Genomic DNA, 23,369 nt, shown 5'->3' with positions numbered 1-23,369 from the left:
CCCACGCTCCATGCTGAGGCCGTCCCTAGGCAGCCCAGGTCTGGCTGGAGGACCAAGGCGTGGATGCTCAGGACATCACACAAGCTTCCACACAGCACAGCTGGCCGTCAGGGACTTCACTTGCCATCCCATGAAGTGGGACAAGGACCACACCACCTCCCACTGCTATGGATGATCGGGGTGGTTCAAACCCATTCTAAAGGAAGCTCTCCCAAAGCTTCACCTCCACGGCCAGCTCCGTGAGTCACGACCCTCCAACAGCCCCCGCCCTGTGCCCCCTGCAAGCATTCACGGGCCTCAAACAAAGCAGCGTTACATGCGTCACAGTCCTGGCCAGCTGCAGGTGCCCAAAGCACAAGTGACACAAGGACACCACAAGTGACACACTAAGACAGCAAGGATGGCAAGGACAGCATAAGGAACAGAACCCAACTGAGCTACAAACACAGCTACACAGGCACTGCTGCCCTGGGACACCGGGCACCCCAAGCCCGGGCATGGCACCCTCACTTAAGAGGCAGGAAGGTGCAAATCACAAGCACCAAGGAGGTGCAGGCCAGCTCCAGGGGCTGTGGGCACAAGCCACGCAGGAGTCCCAGGTGCCCGAGAACTTACTGTTAACCCCAACACATTCAGTGGCAGGACCATGACAATGGGAGGGCTTAACCTACACCAAGGGCTGTAGGCCAACGTATTTCAAAGTAAGAGTCCTGTGGAAGCCCACATCACATCCATGTCACTAAAATCCCTTTAGGTCTCCCTGAAGTTCAAAATGTCTAACATAACTTCCCGGACCAAACTAATCCTCCACGGGCGGCACCACACCCCATACGGGCACCGGTTCATGTCCCGGCCGCTCCATCTCCAATCCAGCTTCCTGCTTGTGCCCTGGGGAAAGCAGAAGAGAATGGTCCAAAGCCTTGAGTCCCCGCTCCCATGGGAGACCGCGGAAGCTCCTGGCTCCTGGCTTCACGTCAACCCAGCTCCGGCATGCCAGCCATTCTCCCATTCCTCTCTCTCTCTGACTTCCTAGACAGACAGATAAAAAGATAATGTCCCTAGAAGCTGGAATCCCCCTAAATCAAACCAGACTGTACAACTCTACAAGCTGCCCTGGCAACAAGGGTGATGCTGAGAGGTGCCGTTCCCTGCCCCAGCACGGCCAGCACCCAGAGCAGAGCGCAGACGGCAGTGCAACCACGACAGGCCGGCCGCCCACAGAGCCAGTGTGAGCCAGCCCTCCCGAGGCTGCACGACACGCTGACTGTAAGCCAGACGGTGACCCCCGGCAAACAAACATCAACTTCTCGATTTCCACAAGGAAAAAGCAACGCCAAAGTGATACGTGAGATTCTGAAGGTAAGTGACAGCTGGCCAGCATTGTGGGGCAGAGGGTTAAACCGATCCTGGCGCGACGTCAGGTCTCAGCTGCTCCCTGCTAACACACCCGGAAAGGCAGCGCTGCACGCACAAGTGCTCGGGCCCCGCAGCCACCCACAGGGAGCTCCTGGCTCCTGGCAGCACAGCCGGGGTGGAAGACGTCCCCAGCTCTCCCTCTACAACTCTGCCTTTCAAATAAAGAAATACACCTTTTTTAAAAAGACAATAACAGACAACAAACAATACACTACTTGAGACTTTTAACACTTACCTTTCCTCTAACTTGGGAGCTTTCGGGCAAATTGTATCCAACTCGTTTGAAGCTTCCAGCTCCTGAAATAAGCACGAATGTCCATCTAAGAAATGTCACTCTAACACAAATCTCCACAGTCACAACGAACTACTGATCTAAACTGAAACAAACTGAAATACTGTGTATCTATTTCAGGTTCACGTTAATTAAACAGACTCAAAAGGCATCTGTACTTGGCACTACAGAGACCCAGCAAGAACACCACCAAGGCCCTGCCACACTTCTCCACGCTGACCTTAACTATGTCAAGTCCACCTATGAGTTCTCCGGACACGTAGAGCTGGGGATACGTGGGCCAGTTGGAGAAGGTCTTGAGGCCCTGCCGCACTTCCTCGTCCGACAAGATGTCGAAGCTGCTGAAATGAATGTTGTGTCTCTGCAGGATCTCCACCATCTGCTTGCTGAACCCTGCAGGCGGGAGAGAGGTGCAGGGAAGTGAGGCTCCCGCTCTGGCGGCAGAGCCCTCGCCGAGACCCAGTGCGGGACTCGGGACCAAACATTCCAGCCCGGAGAAAATCTACTAACACAACCACGAGGGAGATGACGAAGCGGGGGTGGGAGCTGCTCCAGCCGCCCCTCCTACAGACCGGGCTGAGGCTCCCAGGACCACCTCTGCAGGCCCCCCAGCCTTCTTGGGTCAGCTCTGGGGGAAGCAGCTCTACAGCACAAGGCCCCGATCCTGCCCGCTCAGCAGCCCTCACACTCTGCGTCTCCGGGGCAGGTGCCAGGCGCATCCTCTCTGCGGATGCGCATCAACAGTAACGACTGACCTGCTTCTCAGCGCACGGCGCATGCCCTGACCGTTTACATTCCCCAACGCACCCAACGTATGGGACGTGATTTTTTTTTTTAACTACACTGCAGAGACAATTTTCTGTTCCATGATTTTATTATACATTTATGACATCAGTATTAAAAAGACAGAGTGGGAGATCAGTCTTTGATAATCTCACAAGTCTAATCTGGAAAAAGGGTATTTTTCTCCCCATAAGCTAATTCTTCCCAATCTTTTCCCAATATTTGGAACTACCCTCCCACTGCACACGTCATCATTCTTGCCAGAAACTGCCATGAGTCATTTGAGAAAGGCCCCGTCTTCAGGTTCAAAAATCACAGTCAGACTTATTTTTGTTTTATTTTGAAACAAAATCAAATCCTAAAATTCAGTAGAAGATGAATTACAACTGGCTTTCCTGACATCACCATTAAAGCACAGAGCCACAGGCTCCGAGCATCCCTGAGAGCTGCGGTCCACGCAGACGAACTCTGTGTATTTGTGTAGCCTATAATAAGTTGCCTTTGCCACAGCTCAAGTGTTAAGTTCATGTACAGCCTCAAGTAAAACACTGATTCTGAAATTTTTGCATTCATCTGGGAATTCATTAGTAAACAGCTAAGGGCTGATAGCTGGTGGTTATTCTGTTACCAATATATCAACTCACTTCTACTGGAACCGGCTGGAAAAAAGCTTTAGTTTAGCTTTAGGCAATTACATGCAGACAAGAAAGATGAATTGGTAGTTTCATTTTTAAGAGTTAAAGTGGCTGGGAACGTTATGCTTAAGGATAAAACAGTAAGCAGGCTTTATTCTGAAAACAAAACATTTACACACCTTTTCTCTTTAATGCAGACAACAAAAACACGCAAAGGGAGTAAAACCATTTCCAACAGCCACAGGGTCCCTGTTCCTATCCGGAGTCATTTCTGCTCAGAATATCAACAGGCCATATTTCATCACGATCTAACAAAAAATCCTAAAGAATACTTCGGACCTAGATATGATTTTGTGTCTTGACTTGAAAAATAAAAAAGTTAGGGTGACTCCTACTGAAGGCGAAATTTTGGGGGTTCCAATAGCATTTGCTTTGCTAAAAGCTTTATTAGCTAAAAGAACTCCAACAAGCCACAAATAACTTAATCCAGCATCTAGCATTCAGCTTGACAACAGGTGCATCCCACGGCCTCGCACACTCTTCCCACCTCCAGAGGCACACACAGCCCGGACAGTCCAATCCACCCCGGGATCCTGCAGGACGAGCCTAGAACGGATGACCTGGAGAAGCAGCCGCACGCAGGCTCCAAGGCAGACCACAGCCATGCAGGCAAGATGTTACTTGTGCATGCTTTAAAGCAATGACGGAGGGTCCAGCACAGTAGACTAGGGGCTAAAGTCCTCGCCTTACAAGCCTGGGATCCCACATGGGCGCGGTCCATGTCCAGGCTGCTCCACTTGCCTTCTAGCTCCCTGTTTGCGACCTGGGAAAGAAGTAGAGAACAGCCTACTGCCTTGGGATCCTGTACCCATGTGGGAAACCAGGAGGAGGCTCCTGGCTCCTGATCAGCTCAGCTCCAGTTGTTGTGGCCAATTGAGGATTCAACTGGTGGACAGAGATATTTCTCTCTGTAAACCTACCTTCCCCCCATCAACAACAACAACAAAACACACAGGTGAATCTTTTCTAAAAGCAGGGCGGGGCAGAGAGGGTTCAGCACGGAAGCCTAATGGCTAAAGTCCTCGCCTGGACGCACTGGGATCCCATGTGGGTGCCAGTTCTAATCCCGGCAGCTCCACATCCCTTCCAGCTCCCTGCCTGTGGCCTGGGAAAGCAGCAGAGGACAGCCCAAAGCCTTGGGACCCTGCACCCACATGGGGGCCAGAAGAGGCTCCTGGCTCCTGGCTAGGGATCGCCTCAGCTCCAGCTGTTGTGGCAACTTGGGGAGTGAATCAGTGGACGAAGAGCTATATATCTGACTTTCCAATAAAAATTAATAAATATTTAAAAACAAAAAACAAAAATCAATGAGGCTGCCACTTACTTCATCAGGGCGCAGCCCTCAGAGGAGCAACTTTCTTGGTGCGGATGTTCCTTTGGGGGTACGGCCCACAGAGCTTCCTCTCTGTCTCTCCTCCTCCCTGTATATCTGACTTTGCAATAAAAATAAATAAATCTTTTTAAATAATTTTTATTTTAAATTTTGAATTTTATGCTATAATTCTGTAGTATCTGGGATTCCCCTCCCAATTTCCACCTCCTGATTGGTTGGCCCCATATGGTTGTAATAGCATAGTCCTTCATAAGGAGTTACAATTCCATCAGTCCACTGTTTAAGTGTGCCCGACACTGCTGGCACAGACAACGTCTGACAGGCCGTCATCCCGTTGTCTAGCTATGTCCAGCACTTCCACTGGGAGTCCTTTTGCATGTTGCATTGTATCTTCACATCTGGATATGGTCGTCTCTATCACTCCACCACTATACATTCCAATTTGCATGATGGATTCCTTATATTAGAGAAAACATATGGTATTTGTCCTTTTGGGATTGACTTATTTCACGGAGCATAATGGTCTCTACTTGGGACCATCTAGTTACAAATGGTATAATTTCATTCTTTTTAATGGCTGAGTAACATTCCACTGAGTAGATGTACCACAGTCTCCTTAACCACTCCTCTTTGGACGGGCATCTCGGTTGTTTCCATGTTTTTGCTATTGTAGATTGTGCTGCTGTAAATGTAGAATTACAGATCCCCTTCCCATATATAGTTTAAATTTCTTTTGGGTATATTCCTAGGAGTGGGATAGCTGGGTCATATGGCAGGTTTATCTGCAGTTCTCCAAGCACTCTCCATACTGATTTCCACAGTGGTTGTAATAGCCCACACTTCCGCCAGCAGTGAAGGAGGGTGCCTTTCTCCCCACAGCCACGCCAGAAGGTGTTGTTAGTTGAGTTCTGAATGTAGGCCAGTCTCACTGGAGTTAGGTGGTACCTCAATGTGGTTGTCATTTGTATCTCTCTGATGGCTAGGGAGCCTGAGCATCTTTTCATACGTCTGTTAGTGATTTGACTTTGTTCTTCTGAAAAATGTCTGTTCATTTCCTTCACTGATTTTTTCACAGGGTTTTTGTTTTTTGTTTTTTTTTTTTTACTCTCCCTGGGTTTTGGTAGCTCTCTGTAAATCCTGGATATTAGTCCCCTATCACTTGTGTAGTGTGCAAAGATTTTCTCCCATTCTGTTGGTTGCTTCTTCACTTTGTCAACTGTTTCCTTTACTGTACAGCCCACACATGTATAGCCAACTAATCTTTGACAAGAAAATTGAAAACAATTCAGGGAAAAAGCCTGGTCTCTTCAACAATGCTGTTGGGACAACTGGACAGCAGCTTGCAGAATTAAGCAAGGCTGGCACCTGTCACAGTGTAAAAAAATCAGCTCTAAATGGATCAAGGACCTAAATCTACATCCAGAAATCATAAAACTATTAAAGGAAAACATAGGAAGCACTCTCCAAGAAATAGGAATGGGGAAAGACTTCTTAGAAAAGACACCAAAAGCACAGGCAGTCAAAGCCAAAATAAACAAACGGACTACATCGAAATAAATAAATCTTTAAAAAAAAAAAGCAACAAGCGTGCTACCCAAAATACCAAGAAACAAAAAGCCTATTAAAATATAGCTATAGAAATTAGAATAAAATCTTGAACAGAAGAAACTATAACTATTATTTCCTAAAATTCTCTTCCAATAAAAATTAAAAAAAAAAATTTAGATCTTACAAAGTCTTCTCATTTCTAACTTTTTGTGTGCAATACACTCTTGTAACTAATATTAAAATAGTGGGAATCACCATTTCAGTTAACAAAATAAAAGCAGGAGAACAATTATTTCTCTAAGTTCACTGCTAAGTTATGTGCGGCAGGTAGTACCTCATAAGGCAGGGCCCGGGCACTCAGAGGGCACCTGCCCCACCTGCAGAGTCACTGCGGCAGGGCCACCGGGCAGGGCCTGGGCACGGCCAGGCCGGGCTCACTGGTACACCAGCCTTTCTGCCACCTCCAAAGACACCCTATCTGGGCCTCAACATTCCTTCCACACCTCTTTGCCACCTGCCACTTCCACCAGGCTATCACTCGAAAAGATGAACAGAAAGATGAATAGGACAGTGACATGTTCCATGCTGGCTTTCCTGGAACTCCAGGCTCAGCACGCTTGTCTGCACTCCTGGCAAAGCCACCACCACAGGGCAAGGCCAGAAGTGATGTCCCTGGACAGCAGCCGCAGCGCCCACCCTTCCACACAGAACCATGGTCTCCAACTCTGTCAAGAGCAGCTCCTCCTGCTGCCTGGGCTGGGAGATTCTTCGTGCAGAACTGTGAGAAAGGATTTTTTTTTCTCTTTGAACATAGAAATCATCAGGAAATTATTTTTAAAACCACTTGTTAATAACTTGGTATGTAATAACCATATGGTGAATAATTTAGAGTTGAATTTAATTTAAAGGCTTTGGTATTTTTAAAGTCACACTGGACATGCAGGAATAATAACAGCTCACTTGATTTTACGGCCACCTATCTTCATCAATTCCCTCCCGTGTGCCTGAAACACTCGCTTTCCGCATCTCAACAGCATCACCCAAAGGAACCAAGCGCTCGATTACACAGCTTAATAACGTAATAGCAAGATCAGTGAGGAAGAAAGCCACACACATACAGTACCAGAGGGGCCAAATAACCCCAAAACTCACTTAAGGGCAAAACTCCCCGCATCCATGTGTGCAAAAAATAAGCAAATCCAAGCCACCAATTTAGAATCCTTTGAACTACCAGCAGCTGTAACCTGGGCATGACAGCAGCGGGTAACACTGCCACCATTAGACACCAATGGGCAAGCAGGCAGTCCTGAGAGCACTGTCCCACTGAAGCTCAGCGGGCCCAGGTCACTGACACAGACAACACACGAGCCCAGGCTCCCCTCTGGGACCTGGACACACCAGAGGGCTCGCACACCCCAGCAGCCCCTGGGACCTGGACACACCGGAGGGCTCGCACACCTCAGCAGCCCCTGGGACCTGGACACACCGGAGGGCTCACGCACCCCAGGAGCCCCTGGACACACCAGAGGGCTCGCACACCCCAGGAGCCCCTCTGGGACCTGGACACACTGGAGGGCTCGCGCACCCCAGGAGCCCCTGGGACCTGGACACACCGGAGGGCTCATGCACCCCAGGAGTCCCTGCAACCTGGACACACCAGAGGGCTCGCACACCCCAGCAGCCCCTCTGGGACCTGGACACACTGGAGGGCTCGCGCACCCCAGGAGCCCCTGGACACACCAGAGGGCTCGCACACCCCAGGAGCCCCTCTGGGACCTGGACACACCGGAGGGCTCGCACACCCCAGCAGCCCCTGGGACCTGGACACACCAGAGGGCTCGCGCACCCCAGCAGCCCCTGGGACCCTGGACACACCAGAGGGCTCGCACACCCCAGGAGCCCCTGGTACCTGGGCACACCGGAGGGCTCGCACACCCCTGCAGCCCCTGGTACCTGAGCACACCGGAGGGCTCGCACACCCCTGCAGCCCCTGGTAGCTGGGCACACCGGAGGGCTCGCGCACCTCAAGAGCCCCTGGACACACCGGAGGACTCGGGCACAAAACCAAGATCCTCAGCGAGGTCCTGTGTACTGACTGTCCTGACTGGCACTGTGTCTGCAGTGCCCGCCAGCAGCCCTGCCTCCCTGCGGGCACTGCACCTAGCTGCAAGGTACACACGCAGAGCAAATTCAGGGCTTAGGTGATGTCAACCACAGCCTCTTACCGCAGCGGGGCTCTTGAGGGGTCCCCTTCATAAACAGCATGCAGGGGGCGGCATGGGTTAACTTCTTGAGGCGAACACTGAGGTCTTTGGGGTGCTCACTGGCGGTGGGAGGGAAGGAGCCACTCGCTGCATGTCGCTGGACTTTCTTGGTCAACTCGGGGGCATGGGCACCATCTAATCGGTCGATTTTCTGAGAATTCTAAAGTAACAAAACATTAGAATACACACAGGATTCCTTCATTATCTCTACAAAAAATCTCCAGGACGAGCTGGTATGTGAGTATAGCTGATTTGTTTTTTTAAAGAATTAACATACATGGCCCAGGGCGATATCTAGCGGCTAAAGTCTGGTCTTGAGCATGCCAGGGTCCCCTATGGGCGCCAGTTCTAATCCCGGCAGCTCTGCTTCCCAGCCAGCTCCCTGCCTGTGGCCTGGGAAAGCAGTCGAGGATGGCCCAAAGCCTTGGGACCCTGCATCTGCGTGGGAGACCCCAAAAGAAGCTCCTGCCTTCTGGCCTCAGATCAGCCTGGCTCCAGCCCTTGCGGCCAACTGGGGAGTGGAACCAGTGGATCTTTCTCTCTGTATCTCTCTCTGTAAATCTGTCTTGCCAACAAAATTAAATAACTGTTTAAAAAAAAGAAAATCATTTATGAAAAAAATGAAAACACCCAATTACATCTGCCAGCCTCGCACACCAACTTCAAGAAATACAAAATTTTCCCTTGTTTTTCCTTGGAAGCATTCTGGGCAAACACTGCAACATCTCACTGTGAAACCAGATACAAACAGAAGCGACTCTCACCCTCCGTGGGAAGAATCTATTATGACGTAGACATGAGTTTTGGGGGGTTATGGTAGCCCCCCAGTGCAATGAAGTCATCCGTCAGGCCACACTGACCACGTGTCTCTCTACGCCCTCCACAGCCACCCGACAGCCCCCACGGAACTGGGCTCAGGGACCCTCCTGTTGCCTCTCTGCCTGAGGCCACCCCGCCTGGGCCACGCGGCTGGGGACCCCGGCACCCTCTGTCCTTACCTTGAAGAACAGGAAGGTGGGGACAGAAGTGATCTCGTATTTCTCAGATACTTCAGGAACAGCTTCAGCTTCCAACTTTAAGACAAAAGAATTCAAGCTTGATTATTAAGATTATTTTCACTACTGCAATATGGAAATCAGTGTCACATGCATTATCCCTTCAAGTGCTGGCATTTTTGAACACTGCAGCACCAAAGCCTGGGACGTGTTTACATTTAAATGCGGCTCACTGGGCTGGCATGTCACCCACGAGTCCGCAGCGCACAGACAGACTCAGAGGTTTTTATTTGGCTGCACACTTCAAAAGACGCCTCGAGGCTGTGAATAAAATTTTTGGTGCACTAGTGACCTAGTAAATTTTCAGTCCTATTCAGCGACGACTATATTGAAGTCCATCAATCACTGACCCCGGTCATGTCATCGCCCCAGCGCTCCTGGCCACTCGCTCTATTGACTAATTTCAGGAGGCAGTACATCATGAGTGACAGCCGCAGCCTTCTGCAAATTATGAAACAAAAAGCAGCATTTCTTCAATAAACTATCGATGGCTGATAATTTTTTCTTTTAACTCCTGCAAGGCCACCGGCCAATGAGCAGGTGAAGAGTTTACTCAGAATGTAATCACTGACAACCAGGTGACCACACTACGCGACCCTTTTCTTAAAGTCCCTCCACGGTGGGACAGCTGATGCTAGGGTTGAAAATACACTTACTGACATAACTTCCAGGCAGTTAAAATACAATCATTGTAAGCAATTTATGTGGGTCTTCATAAGCAATATACTTTGAAAAAAGCTAAAGCATTTTTTTCCACAAAGGACTGTCAATTTAATGTAAACTTTTAAGACGAAAATCCATATTCACATTATACCTGCAGGAAACAGTTTATTGATAACTTATATTGGTAAAAGTTGTTAAAACACATGCACTGTATCTTTCCAGGAGGGAAACATTCCCACTGGGCTTGAAATCCCATTTCTACCTAGAGCTCTGCCCAACCGGCCGCCAACGGGGGCAGCCGTACCCCCTGGACTGGACTCTCAACACTGTGCCCAGCCGGCTGCCAACGGGGGGGCAGCCGTACCCCCTGGACTGGACTCTCAACACTGTGCCCAGCCGGCCACCAACAGGGGGCAGCCGTACCCCCTGGACTGGACTCTCAACACTGTGCCCAGCCCAGCCAGCCGCCAACGGGGGGCAGCTGTACCCCCTGGACTGGACTCTCAACACTGTGCCCAGCCGGCCGCCAACGGGGGGCAGCCGTACCTCCTGGACTGGACTCTCAACACTGTGCCCAGCCGGCCACCAACAGGGGGCAGCCGTACCTCCTGGACTGGACTCTCAACACTGTTACCACCTGAGTTTTTCCTTTATAGAATACCTTCTTATTTGAAAGATGGAATTACATATAGAGAGGGAGAGACAAAGAAACAAAGAGAGATTTTTTAATATAAAAAATAAAAAATGAAAAAAAGAATACCTTCTTGCAACACTATTTTTAATTATTTCAATTGTTAAAAATCATTTATGTGAAAACTGTATACATTTTAATTCAACATCCCCCTGGGGGAGGGCAGAGGCTGAACTCTCCAGAGGCAGCTCTGGCACAGACTGCTGCTCAAGTCGGAGGAATCCAGAGACAGCCGTAAACAGCTCCCAGCTGCGGCATTCCCACCCCTCCAGCTCTCCTCCCACCGCTGCACCTCACCCTGGGCTAAACTATCAGCAAAGACCCCTACCTGCCTTTAGTACCTTCAGAGTCCAACAGACGAGGGCTGCAAGTCCAAAAGGCAGGTTATATTAAACACAGGGCCAGACGAGAGCATCGTGACTCAGGGACAAGTTGCTCTGTGTCTGGTCTCCCCTGCTCCACAGGGCTCTTTCTGGGAGACGCTGGCAAGCAGTCCCAAATCCTCAGAGGAACTTGGGGACCCCTACACCCTAAAACCGAATACAGGAACCACAATAAAAACATTTATGTACATATAAAAGATTTCTTTATCTGAAAGTCAGAAATTACAGAGAGGGAGACAGACGTGCTGGCCCACTCCCCAGATGGTCACCAACAGCCAGGGCTGGGCCAGGAGCCTAGAAGATCTCCCACCTGGGTGCAGGGGTCCAAGGACGCGGGGCATCCCCTCTGCCTTCCCAGGCACACGAACAGGGAGCTGGCTGGCAGGGGCAGCAGCCAGGATGCTGCTCATATGGGATGCCAGTGCCACAGGCAGCGGCCCCAGTGTGCTCACTGCACCACAGCACTGGGCCCAGCAGATCTCTAACCAGTCTGCATTCAGAGGAACGCAGGGATGACCAAACACTGGGCCCAGCAGATCTCCAACCAGTCTGCATTCAGGGGAACGCAGGGATGACCAAACACTGGGCCCAGCAGATCTCCAACCAGTCTGCATTCAGGGGAACGCAGGGATGACCAAACACTGGGCCCAGCAGATCTCCAACCAGTCTGCATTCAGGGGAACGCAGGGATGACCAAACACTGGGCCCAGCAGATCTCCAACCAGTCTGCATTCAGGGGAACGCAGGGATGACCAAACACTGGGCCCAGCAGATCTCCAACCAGTCTGCATTCAGAGGAACGCAGGGATGACCAAACACTGGGCCCAGCAGATCTCCAACCAGTCTGCATTCAGGGGAACGCAGGGATGACCAAACACTGGGCCCAGCAGATCTCCAACCAGTCTGCATTCAGGGGAACGCAGGGATGACCAAACACTGGGCCCAGCAGATCTCCAACCAGTCTGCATTCAGGGGAACGCAGGGATGACCAAACACTGGGCCCAGCAGATCTCTAACCAGTCTGCATTCAGGGGAACGCAGGGATGACCAAACACTGGGCCCAGCAGATCTCCAACCAGTCTGCATTCAGAGAAACGCAGGGATGACCAAACACTGGGCCCAGCAGATCTCTAACCAGTCTGCATTCAGGGGAACGCAGGGATGACCAAACAATGGGTATCTAGATGGGAACTGGCACACTGGTCCACATGCCACTTGGGATGCCCACAACCCACACAGAAGTACCTCGCTCTAAATCCCAGCTTCCGGCTAACGAGCACCCAGCAGGTGACTGTCCGAGTACTCGGGTCCCAGTCACCCATGCAGGAGAGCTGGCCGGTGTCCTGAGGCGCAGGTCCTGCAAACACTCAGGAGCTCACCAGCAGGCGGGCCATCTCTCTCCGTCTCGATCTGCCTCTCAAGTGAAATAAACAGATATCTGGGTTTTGGTGTTTTGCTCTGATTTTTCAATTGAAACAAGGAGGAACTGTGGCACAGAGGAACAAACCACAGTTGGGACGCCCATTTTCTGTTCCAAAGGCCAGTTGGTGTCCTGGCTGTGTCCTGGCTGTGTGCTGGCTGTGTGCTGGCTGTGTCCTGTGTGCTGGCTGTGTCCTGGCTGTGTCCTGGCTGTGTCCTGTGTGCTGGCTGTGTCCTGGCTGTGTCCTGGCTGTGTCCTGGCTGTGTGCTGGCTGTGTCCTGGCTGTGTCCTGTGTGCTGGCTGTGTCCTGGCTGTGTCCTGGCTGTGTCCTGGCTGTGTGCTGGCTGTGTGCTGGCTGTGTGCTGGCTGTGTGCTGGCTGTGTCCTGGCTGTGTGCTGGCTGTGTGCTGGCTGTGTGCTGGCTGTGTCCTGGCTGTGTGCTGGCTGTGTGCTGGCTGTGTGCTGGCTGTGTCCTGGCTGTGTCCTGGCTGTGTGCTGGCTGTGTGCTGGCTGTGTGCTGGCTGTGTGCTGGCTGTGTCCTGTGTCTGGCTGTGTGCTGGCTGTGTCCTGGCTGTGTCCTGGCTGTGTGCTGGCTGTGTGCTGGCTGTGTGCTGGCTGTGTCCTGGCTGTGTGCTGGCTGTGTCCTGGCTGTGTGCTGGCTGTGTGCTGGCTGTGTGCTGGCTGTGTCCTGGCTGTGTTCTGTGTGCTGGCTGTGTGCTGGCTGTGTCCTGGCTGTGTGCTGGCTGTGTCCTGGCTGTGTCCTGGCTGTGTCCTGGCTGTGTGCTGGCTGTGTGCTGGCTGTGTCCTGGCTGTGTCCTGGCTGTGTGCTGGCTGTGTCCTGGCTGTGTGCTGGCTGTGTGCTGGCTGTGTGCTGGCTGTGTCCTGGCTGTGTCCTGGCTGTGTGCTGGCTGTGTCCTGGCTGTGTGCTGGCTGTGTGCTGGCTGTGTGCTGGCTGTGTCCTGGCTGTGTGCTGGCTGTGTCCTGGCTGTGTCCTGTGTGCTGGCTGTGTCCTGGCTGTGTCCTGGCTGTGTCCTGGCTGTGTCCTGGCTGTGTGCTGGCTGTGTCTTGGCTGTGTCCTGGCTGTGTCCTGTGTCTGGCTGTGTGCTGGCTGTGTGCTGGCTGTGTGCTTCTACTCCAGCTCCCTGTTAGTGTGCCTGGGAAGCAGCAGAGGACAGCTCAAACAGCTGAGTCCCTTTGACATGAGTAGCCCAGACGGAATCACTGACTTCTGCCCGGCCTAGTCCTAGCTGCTGCTGCTGCCATTTCAAAGACTTCTCTCTCCTTCTCTCACACATACACATAAACTCCATATTAAGACATTCCTATTAAAAGTAAGTAAAACAGCCTCCTCACAGGAACCCTATTCCGTGCCACAAACCTCCACGGTGTTTCTATAAAGTGGACCCATCTAATCACAACCAGGAAAGCATGTTGCATGACACGTCTCAGCCTCAGGGCACGTGTGACATGGGGGGAGGGACTGGACCCCCAGCAGTAAAGAGGACACGTGACGTGGAGGGTGGTGAGACAGCGGTGTTCCCAACCAGCACACTGACTAAGGGAGACACAGTGTCCCCCACACACAGAAAGGGCTGTGCAGCTCGCAAGGGAAGACAGGTGAGCACTCCACACTGCATCCCAACTCCAGGCCTAGGCTTCGGGCTCTGGACCATCTGAACCAGCAGCCGCTGGCCCTCCACACACAGACGGCAGCCCAAGAGGATGAGAAGTGAGAAGTGATGCTCCTCTCCCAGGACGCGCCATCTCAGCTGCCGGGGGGCTGTCCTGGAAGAACCCCCAGCAAGACAGGGCACTAGGGACTCACCCAAGGACACAGAAAGCAGCAGGAAGGAGACCAACCACAGAACCGGCGTCTTCTGCACTATTGCAGTCATCTTTCTTTTTTTTTTTAAAGATTTATTTATTTTTATTACAAAGTCCGATATACAGAGAGGAGAGACAGAGAGAAAGATCTTCCGTCTGATGATTCACTCCCCAAGTGAGCGCAACGGCCGGTGCTGCGCCAATCCGAAGCCGGGAACCAGGAACCTCTTCCGGGTCCCCCACGGGTGCAGGGTCCCAAGGCTTTGGGCCATCCTCAACTGCTTTCCCAAGTCACAAGCAGGGAGCTGGATGGGAAGTGGAGCTGCCAGGATTAGAACTGGCACCCATACGGGATCCTGGCGCTTTCAAGGCAAGGACTTTAGATGCTAGGCCATGGCGCCGGGCCCGCATTCATCTGTCAAAGGCAGGATTTACACACAATTTCTGGACCAACAAAACCTGACCCTAACCACAACAGAACCCCAGTAGGACGCCTGTACTGAAAAGCAGTTACTTCCTACGATCTCAGTAGGGGTGGACACTCGGTGCGGGGCTAGCACCATGCCTAGGGTGCCTCATGCCCTCGCAGGAGGCCTCGGCTCAGAACCAACCCTGCTTCCAGTTCTACCTTCTGGTCCATGCACACCTAGGCAGCAGCACGTAACAGCTCAAGCAGTGGGTCCCTGGCACCCAGGTGAGATGCACAGGCACCCAGCTTCAGCCTGGCTCAGCCACCACTGCTGTGACCATCTGAGGAGTGGGACGGCAGGACAAGACCTCTGTCTCTATTTCTGCCTTTCAAATTAACAAAATCTTAAAAAAAAAAAAGTTGCAGAATTGTACTCTGCCCACATGGCAGGCTGTCACTGTGCCCAGAGGGACCAAGGCAGGGGGTCCCATGCAGGCTGTCCGTGCCCCTTGGGACCAAGGCAAGGGGTCCCATGCAGGATGTCTCTGCCCAGAGGGACCAAGGCAGGGGGTCCCATGCAGGCTGTCCGTGCCCAGAGGGACCAAGGCAGGGGGTCCCATGCAGGCTGCCACTGTGCCCAGAGGGATGCAGGCAGGGTGGCCCTAAGCAGGCTGTCTGTGCCCAGAGGGACGGAGGCAGGGGGTGCCAAGGCACAGCCCTGAGTGGGTGTTTCCTTCCACTTCACAGGCCATCGGGACGCAGAGTGAGCACACCCAGGGCAGGCCAGCTTTGTGTACCAGCGTTTGTCTACTAACGCTGCCAGCTCTTCCAGGCCCAGGACTCTCGCCCTGCTCCAGACTCACACTCAGCACCTCCAGCCCATGCCTGGCTAAGCATCCCTCCACTGGCCCTCCTCTCAGGCTCTGGAGCTCGCTGGACCTGTGCTGGTGTTCCACTCTAGAGGAGAGCTGATTGGTCTAACTTCAGAATGTATGCCATGACGTCACTGGAAGCCTTCTCACCGCTCCCCCGGAGCCCAACATCTCCCCCTGGCCTCGGGAAGCCAACAGCCCCCAAAGTCGGCCGACCCGAGTCAGAGGGAAGTGGCTCGCACCCCCGCGCACCTGAGGGAGACCTGAACCCCTTCTTCACTGTCATCAGCACGAAGATACTGAAAGTGACATTTTTCATAACTTTTAAAAACCATTTTGCAAAGTCAGCCCCCAAATAGCTAACAAACCACATTACTCATGGAATAGGTCCAATCTAGGTTATTTAAATTATTCAACATTCTACAAAATTCTCAGAGGGGTTTTACATCACAGCACCTGTAACACAGACTCGTACATCGGCTAAGATGCAGAGCACTTGCCTGGTGGTAGGCCACCTGGTGGGGCACATCAGCGCGCCCAGGTTTGAGATTTTCAAACTCCAGCTTCCTGCTAGGGCAGCTGTGAGCAGCCAGGAGCACAGGCCCTACCGCCGGGCTCCTCCCCGCCCCAGGCCTGGCCCCAGCCTGGTCAGGTGCAGTGTCTGGGCAGTCCATCAGCGGGGAGCTTTTCTGTCTCACAATCCTTCCCTGAGTACGAAGAATTTTAGGAATCTATCTGTGTGAACTGTACCTTTCAGATGGCTGCATACTTCAGAATTAATCAAACTGCAAATATTTTTATTTTTGTCAGAAATGTAAAAGGGGAGCCTGGCACGATAGCATAGTGGTTAAAGTCCTCGCCTCGCATGCGCTAGGATCCCATATAGGCACCAATTTTAATCCCAGCAGTCCCGCTTTCCAACCAGCTCCCTGCCTGAGGCCTGGGAAAGCAGTCGAGGATGGCCCAAAGCCTTAGGACCCTGCACCTGCTTGGGAGATCCGGAAGAGCTCCTGGCTCCTGGTTCCTGGCTCCTGGCTTCGGATTGGCTCAGCTCCAGCAGTTTCGGCCACTTGGGGAGTGAATCATCAGACGGAAGATCTTCCTCTCTCTCTCTCTCTCTTCTCTGTACATTTGCCTTTCCAATAAAAACAAATCAATCTTAAAAAAAAATGTACAAGGGGCCAGCACCGTTGCATGGTAGGCTAAGCCTCCACCTGGAGCACTAACATCCCCTATGGCCACCAGTTCGGGTCCCGGCTGCTCTACTTCCCATCCCGCTCCCTGATTGCGGTCTGAGAAAGCAGCGGAAGGATGGCCCAAGTCCTTGAGACCCTGCACCAACATGAAAGACCCAGAGGGGCCTCCTAGCTTCAAATCAGCCCAGCTCCAGCCATCTGGGCCATCTGGGCAGTGAACCAGCAGAGGCAAGAGCCATCTCTCTCTCTGTCTTTCCTTTTCTGTCTATAAATCTGTCTTTCAAATAAGAATAAAATATTTGTTCTCAAATAAAAGCATAGCAAAGCCCTCTGGAGCCAGCACACCAGCTCATCTGGCTTATTCTGCACCTCCAAACACACACAGAATCCCCTCTGGGTGCCAACTTACATCCAGCTGCTCCACTCCCCACCCACAAAGGCAGCGGAGGATGGGCCAATGCCGTGGGACCCCTTATCCGCTTGGAAGACCCGGAAGAAGCTCCTGGCTTTGGATCAGCTCAGCTGTGGCTGTTGCTGCCACTCGGGAAGTGAGTCAGCAGACGCGTGATCTCTGTCACTCCTCCTCTCTAGAAATCTGTCTTTCCAATAAAAACAAATGTGTCTTTTTTTAAAAGAACTCTACAAAATAAAATTACCATTACACAGCTGAACTTAAAAAATCAAAGGACACACATTTCAGTGAGTAACGATTTCACGTCCCCAGCCTTGTATCAAAGACAATAAAATGCAGAGCAGCTGCAGAACGGCGCTGAGGCCCCTGGAGCCTAGCAGGTGCACACTGCAGAACAGCGCTGAGGCCCCTGGAGCCCAGCAGGTGCACACTGCCGAGCGGCCTGAGGCCCCCGGAGCCCAGCAGGTACACACTGCTGAGCCTGAGCGGCCTGAGGCCCCTGGAGCCCAGCAGGTGCACACTGCCGAGTGGCCTGAGGCCCCAGGAGCCCAGCAGGTGCACACTGCCGAGCGGCCTGAGGCCCCCGGAGCCCAGCAGGTGCACACTGCCGAGCGGTTGCCCGCAGGCACCCCTGAGCCAGGACAGCAAGAACGCAGTGTAACAGAACCCATCCCTGCACAGACAGCAGCCCAGACAGCACCTGGGCCCAACTTCCTCACCAGCAGCAGCACGCCCTCCTTCCTCCTCCCATCCTCACTCCCTCCGCCAGGCGACTCAGTGACACCGTGTACTGCCATTTACAGGAAGACACAGTGACAGGCCCAGCACGAAATAAAGCCCTAACAAACCATGGCACCAGACACTGTAACTCTGTGCTCTCTTGTGAATAAGTTTTCAGCCAACAGAAGTAAGGTTTGTAGCTCCTATAGGCCCCTGCAGGTGTGAGGGCCTCACGAGGTGCCAGAGCTGTGGTGACCGAGGCAGGGGATGCCACCTGCCGTGTGGCATATCTCAGAATGCGCCAGAGCTGTGATGACCGAGGCAGGGGATGCCACCTGCCATGTGGCACATGGAGAAGCATGGACATATGCCAGTGCGTCGCCAGCGCCACGCACACAGGACCGGCCTTGCCGCATTCAACCCCAGGGAGCTCCAATACTCCGACCAACAACCTCTCTATTACTAACTTTCCTAAGACGGCATTTCATCATCTCCTGCTAGTTAAGAACTCTTACTTAAATGATGCTGCAAGGCTCCGGCATGAAACTGGACTAATCCCTCCACTCCACAAAGGAGAAACTCCAACAACTGCATCCAAAAAAAAGCACATTTAAGAAATAAAATTTAAAAACATGGATGGGGTAATAAAACATTAGTTGTATATTCTAGACATTTCCAAAAGCCTTCATTAACACAAGTGTTTTTAGGGCTGGTCCGCCTGGGTGCAGACTTGAGTCCCAGCTGCTCCCTCAGGATGTGCCTGGGAAAGGAGCGGAAGACGGGTCAATCGCACAGGACCCAGATGGAGTTTCTGGCTCCTGGCTTCAGCCTGGCGCGGAGCGGCCAGTGTGGTTATTTGGAGAATGAACCAGTGGACAGGAGACTTCTTGCTCCCCTCTCTCTGTAACGCTGCCTTCTAAATAACAGAATCTTTCTTTTTTTTTTTTTTTAAGACTCTACCGTTATTGGAAAGCCGGACATACAGAGAGAAGGAGAGACAGAGAGGAAGACCCTCCATCCCATGCCTCACTCCCCAAGTGAGCCGCAACGGGCCAGCACGCGCCAATCCGAAGCCGGGAACCAGGAACCTCCTCCGGGTCTCCCACGCGGGCGCAGGGTCCCAAAGCATTGGGCCGTCCTCGACTGCTCCCCCAGGCCACAAGCAGGGAGCTGGATGGGAAGTGGAGCCGCCGGGACCAGAACCGACGCCCATATGGGATCCGGGGAGTTCAAGGCGAGGACTCTAGCCACCAGGCCACGCCGCCGGGCCCTAAATAACAGAATCTTTTAAAAAATGCTGTTTGAAGTGAACTGCGCACAGCTTACTGGCCAAGGCCAACAACCTCTGTAATTGTGCACCTGTCGTCTGCTCACTACTGTTCAGCAGGTGCCTTGAGGCGATCCACCTTACCAACGTCCACATGGCCCTGCCCTGGATGGCAGCTAACCAATGAGACCATACAGAGTCAATTTCTGGACATGATGACAGAGGACCAGCCAAGCTGAAGCTGTGGTTGTATCCAACCAAGGCTCAGATGTGACCGGCACGAGCCCACACAGGGCTGCCGCCCTCTGTATCCCCCGCACGAGCCCACACAGGGCTGCCGCCCTCTGCACCCCCTGCACGAGCCCACACAGGGCTGCCGCCCTCTGTACCCCCCGCACGAGCCCACACAGGGCTGCCGCCCTCTGCACCCCCCGCACGAGCCCACACAGGGCTGCCGCCCTCTGCACCCCCCGCACGAGCCCACACAGGGCTGCCGCCCTCTGCACCCCCCGCACGAGCCCACGCAGGGCTGCCGCCCTCGGCCCCTGGCACCAGGCCACGCAGGGCTGCCGCCCTTGGCCATGGAGACTGAAATCTCACTACCACTGCTGGTCCCAAAGTGAGAAGTAACTCTAGTTACTTTAAATAAATGATTCCAACAGTAGCTGAGAACAGTGTGTTACCTAAACCAGTAACACTATACACAAAAAGCAGACTTAGAACAATTACCATCAACTTGGTTGATCTTATAACTGACTCGTTTAACCAGTCGGTTCACTTGTAATCATTATCTCTTATCGCTGACCACGCATGAAGATTTAATGCCCCCATCTATTGTTTATATAGGACATTTTAGGGCTAAAGCCACATGACACTTTCACTGTAATTTCCAAAAAGCTCTTAAATTTTAAAAATCTAACTTTATGAAAAATATTTATTTTTATTGGAAAGTGAGAGATACAGAGAGGAGAAGAGACAGAGAGGAAGATCTTCTGTCCACTGATTCACTCCCCAAGCGGCTGCAACAGCCGGTGCTGAGCCGATCTGAAGCCAGGAGCCAGGAGCCTTTTCCAGGTCCCCCATGTGGGTGCAGGGTCCTAAGGCTTTGGGCCATCTTCGACTGCTTTCCCAGGACACAAGCAGGGAGCTGGATGGGAATTGGAGCAGCCTGGACACGAACCAACGCCCATATGGGATCCCGGGGTGTGCAAGGTGGAGGACTTTAACCACTAGGTCACAACACTGCGCCCAAAAATCTAACTTTTAGACTTACATTTTGCTTTATCTGCATAAAGAACCACTAGCAGGATTCGCATGCAACTCCTCAGGGCGTGGGACCCCGGGGCTGAAGGGAGGAGGGCCCAGAGCACACAGCCCAGTACAGTGTCTACCCAGAGCACACTTCCCTGTACAGAAGCTTCTATCACAACACAAACCAACAGCCTGTCAGAATTCTGCTTTCAGTTTCCACGGAGATCACAAACAGCTGATCTGCTTAACCCCCCTCACGGACTGAACGCACCCCAATTAAGGCTTTGGGGGCTAGCACAGTGGTTCAACAGGCTGATCCTCCACCCAGCAGCACCAGGATCACATACGGGCCCTAGTTCGAATCCCGGCAGCTCCAGGTCCTTGGGCCCCTGTATGTGGAAGACCCAAAGAAGCTCCCAGCTCCCGATCAGTACAGCTCGGGCCGTTGTGGCCATCAGAATCAGTGGACGGAAGCTCTCGCTCTCGCCATCTCTCTTCTCTCTCTCTACAACTCTGCCTTTCAAATAAATAAGCCTTTAAAAATAAACAGAGAAAAAGGCTTTGAGTTTTGCTGCCAAGTTTTCTGAGTACAGGTAAGCCTCCCTTTCCAATAACTTCTAACTCTCAAAATGAAGCCCTGCCCGATTCCGAGAACTGTGCACTCAGGGCCACTTACGCCCCCGGAGAACGGGGGCTGCAGGACCTGCAGAACGGGGGGCGGGCACAGCGGCAGCCTTCTCGGCACCCCAAAAACCTCACAGGCTTTCTGTTTACTGACTTCCAAGCAGCCACTTCTGCCTGAGCCCTGGTCCCCACAGCCTGTGGACCCTGTCTGGGAGCCCCACACAGGTCTGCCATCAGCTACCCACAGCCAGGGTCTAGTTCACTTTACTCTTAACGCTTCTGTTCTCTGCCTGTCCACACGTTCACAGCTACATCCTCCCACCCGATGATGCTAAGGAAAAATACAAAACTACCTTAAAAACCACCTAAGGAAAATCGATTGTGAAAATAAAATCGTGACCACTATAAATATTTGAACTCTCACACCATTCCTCTCGTGTACTGGCTCATCAGACATCAGAATTAAATTTTTAAGAAATGACAACAAAATGTATTACCTTCACAAATGAAACGTGCCGGTGTTCCTTGGCCAGCTCCGCCATGACCTCATTCATTTGTGCACACTGAGGGGCCCACGGTGCCCAGAAGTGGACCACGAGAAGGGACCTGTCCACCAAGAAAGCACGTCCTTTAAACACAATATGAACTCCACTGCAAGCAAACCTTCCACAAGCTGTGTGAATAATGTTTTGCTAGACTCTGCTGTATTCAACACGAGGGCTTGAGACCCTCATGGATGCATTTCCACTTCACAGTATTTCTGGAGTCAATATTTAGTCCACACGAGGTGGTTCTGCAAACGCATCCATCTCCTTAGGGCTGGGCAAATCCACTGTATTTTCAGACCCTGGAGGGAAGGAGACTGAATTTCTGTGCCAGAGGCACGGGTTTTTAAAAAAAGTGGCAGATGCATTCTTACACTAAAGTCAGAATTTGCTTTTTTAAACACGGTGCTGTGATGAAGGGCTCACAGTGAGATAGATCAGCACAAAGGGAACACGGCCATGCTTCTCACGAAGGCACTTCTTCCCGCTGTCCTGCTGCGAGCTTTCCAGCTCTGAGATTCCAGAAAGTGTATCCAAAAGGGGTTTAGAAGACACTGCAGGGGGCCTTTGGCTGCCCACCACACCACATACAAGCAGGTCCGTCCAGACCACGCTCACCACCACAGCTTCCTGCTAACCAGTGTCCAGGCTCAGGCCCTGGGAGCCTGCTCTGCACACGGGACACCCCACTTCCTGCTGCTGAGGACCCTGGGTCCCTCACTGCACACAGGACACCCCACTTCCTGCTGCTGAGGACCCTGGGTCTCTGCACAGAGGACACCCCACTTCCTGCTGCTGAGGACCCTGGCTCTCTGCTCTCTGCACACAGGACACCCCACTTCCTGCTGCTGAGGACCCTGGCTCTCTGCTCTCTGCACACAGGACACCCCACTTCCTGCTGCTGAGGACCCTGGCTCTCTGCTCTCTGCACACGGGACACCCCACTTCCTGCTGCTGAGGACCCTGGCTCTCTGCACACGGGACACCCCACTTCCTGCTGCTGAGGACCCTGGGTCCCTGCTCTCTGCACACGGGACACCCCACTTCCTGCTGCTGAGGACCCTGGCTCTCTGCTCTCTGCACACGGGACATCCCACTTCCTGCTGCTGAGGTCCCTGCTCTCTGCACACAGGACATCCCACTTCCTGCTGCTGAGGACCCTGGCTCTCTGCTCTCTGCACACGGGACACCCCACTTCCTGCTGCTGAGGACCCTGGCTCTCTGCTCTCTGCACACGGGACACCCCACTTCCTGCTGCTGAGGTCCCTGCTCTCTGCACACAGGACACCCCACTTCCTGCTGCTGAGGTCCCTGCTCTCTGCACACAGGACACCCCACTTCCTGCTGCTGAGGACCCTGGCTCTCTGCTCTCTGCACATGGGACACCCCACTTCCTGCTGCTGAGGACCCTGGCTCTCTGCTCTCTGCACACGGGACACCCCACTTCCTGCTGCTGAGGACCCTAGGTCCCTGCTCTCTGCACACAGGACACCCCACTTCCTGCTGCTGAGGTCCCTGCTCTCTGCACACGGGACACCCCACTTCCTGCTGCTGAGGACCCTGCTCTCTGCTCTCTGCACACGGGACACCCCACTTCCTGCTGCTGAGGACCCTGGCTCTCTGCTCTCTGCACACGGGACACCCCACTTCCTGCTGAGCCCACAGCCTCAGCCTGACTATGCAACCATTCTCTAACTGAGAAGGCAG

General features: G+C 52.8%; 1 protein-coding gene across 1 annotated transcript in view; it reads right to left on the bottom strand.

The window, feature by feature from the left end:
- Nucleotides 1-23,369, bottom strand: part of GLRX3 (glutaredoxin 3) — a 33,256-nt gene that overhangs the window by 6,493 nt on the left and 3,394 nt on the right. The window contains exons 2-6 of the mRNA XM_058671670.1: nt 21,615-21,723; nt 9,330-9,404; nt 8,293-8,491; nt 1,929-2,101; nt 1,652-1,713 (exon numbers count right to left, since the gene is read on the bottom strand). Coding sequence (XP_058527653.1) covers nt 1,652-1,713; nt 1,929-2,101; nt 8,293-8,491; nt 9,330-9,404; nt 21,615-21,723 — 618 coding nt within the window. The remainder of the gene's footprint in view (nt 1-1,651; nt 1,714-1,928; nt 2,102-8,292; nt 8,492-9,329; nt 9,405-21,614; nt 21,724-23,369) is intronic.

The sequence above is a fragment of the Ochotona princeps genome, chromosome 13, assembly GCF_030435755.1.
Source record: "Ochotona princeps isolate mOchPri1 chromosome 13, mOchPri1.hap1, whole genome shotgun sequence".
Lineage (NCBI taxonomy): Eukaryota > Metazoa > Chordata > Mammalia > Lagomorpha > Ochotonidae > Ochotona > Ochotona princeps.
Note: the sequence above shows the minus strand (reverse complement) of the source record. Positions and strands in the feature narration are given on the sequence as shown.